Genomic DNA, 1331 nt, shown 5'->3' on the forward strand with positions numbered 1-1331 from the left:
GCCACTCGTCCCGCCTGGGGTCATACTTGAGCAGGCGGTAGAAGAGTGAGCCACCTGACACATAGATCTCACCATTGCATGTGGTGGCCTCGTGGGCCACAGCAAAGGCACCCTTGGGCAGGGGTGCAGCAGCGCTCCAGCGGTCAGCCCGTGGGTCATAGCGCTCCACGGTGAAGAGGCACTCGCCACCCACAGCATACAGGTAGCCGTCCAGTGCCAGCAGCTTGAGCTGTGCCCGGGGCTGGGCTAGCGGGCGCACCTGGCTCCAGTTGTCCGTGAGAGGATTGTAGCAGAAGACCTTGTCCGAGGGGCGAGTACGCGGCTCACCTGGCACTGCTGCTGCCAGGCCCCCGGCCACAAAGAGGTAGTTGTGGAGCACACATATCGCACAGCCCTTAGCATTGGCCTCATCAGGCAGGCGTGTCAGTACCCGCCATTCACCTGTCACCTCCTGGTAGCAATAGATGAGTGCACCACTGTCCTCCAGGGATACCACAGACGAGGGGCTCTGTGGCCGGCTGCTCTCACGGCTCTGTGGCCGGCTTCCCACCCCCGCAAGCCTCTCCAAAGCATCGCTCACCTCAGCAACCAGCAGGCAGGGCCGGCCGGCATCCAGGCGGCGCTGCAGGATGAGATCGCGCTCAGCGCCGCTGAGGCGGCCGTAAACACTGGGCTCCCGCAGCACCTCAAGGTAGTGGTCACTCATGAAGCGGTAGGTGGCCTCACGCAGCTCCGTGAGGCGCTGCTTCTTGGCCAGGCAGAGCAGCTGGTAGCAGTTTTGGAGGCTTAGCTGGGCACGCATGGCTTCAGCAGCACAGTGCAGGGCACATGGCATCTGCAGCACACGGGCGCCACTCACCACCTCAGCCAGGTTGTCGTGGCGGATGCCACCCATGCGTGCCGTGTACACGTAGTCAAGCAGGAGGCGAAGCGCCCCGTAGCTCACGCCCTTGAGTCGCAGTACGTCCCGTGATGAGCGGGCACGGAAATAGTCGCTCTTGGCTGCCAGCACCGCTTTGTGCGCCCGCACCCGCCGCCCACACACTTCGATCACCAAGTCCGGCTCCTCCCCAGGCCGCAGGCAGCATGGCCCACCCTCACCTGCTTCACTCTCCTCTTCCTCCTCTGACTCTGATGCCGCACTGTTGATCTCCCACTGGCTTTTCACTACACGGCTGCAGGACGATGAGGATGGTGGCGATGGCGAAGGTGATGGGGAGGCGGCAGCAGCAGCGCCAGGGTCCTGTCGTGGTGCTGAGTCTGCTCCTCCAGGTGCACTAAAGCACAGGGAGGAGCTAAAGCCACAAGGCCCCCCCAGGGGCAGCTGGGTG

The 1331-nt window shown here is 63.8% G+C and overlaps 1 protein-coding gene and 1 long non-coding RNA gene across 3 annotated transcripts in view; both read right to left on the reverse strand.

Annotated features, from left to right (window-relative positions):
* LOC106722298 overlaps positions 1-1331 on the reverse strand; it is a 37301-nt gene that overhangs the window by 5615 nt on the left and 30355 nt on the right. The window lies entirely within an intron of this gene.
* LOC102384201 (kelch repeat and BTB domain-containing protein 11) overlaps positions 1-1331 on the reverse strand; it is a 7911-nt gene that overhangs the window by 5615 nt on the left and 965 nt on the right. The window contains 1 exon segment of the mRNA XM_025206344.1: positions 1-1331. This exon segment is cut by the window's left edge and continues 1328 nt beyond it; it is cut by the window's right edge and continues 116 nt beyond it. Coding sequence (XP_025062129.1) covers positions 1-1331 — 1331 coding nt within the window.

Source organism: Alligator sinensis, unplaced genomic scaffold (assembly GCF_000455745.1).
Source record: "Alligator sinensis unplaced genomic scaffold, ASM45574v1 scaffold52_1, whole genome shotgun sequence".
In the NCBI taxonomy this organism is placed as follows: domain Eukaryota; kingdom Metazoa; phylum Chordata; order Crocodylia; family Alligatoridae; genus Alligator; species Alligator sinensis.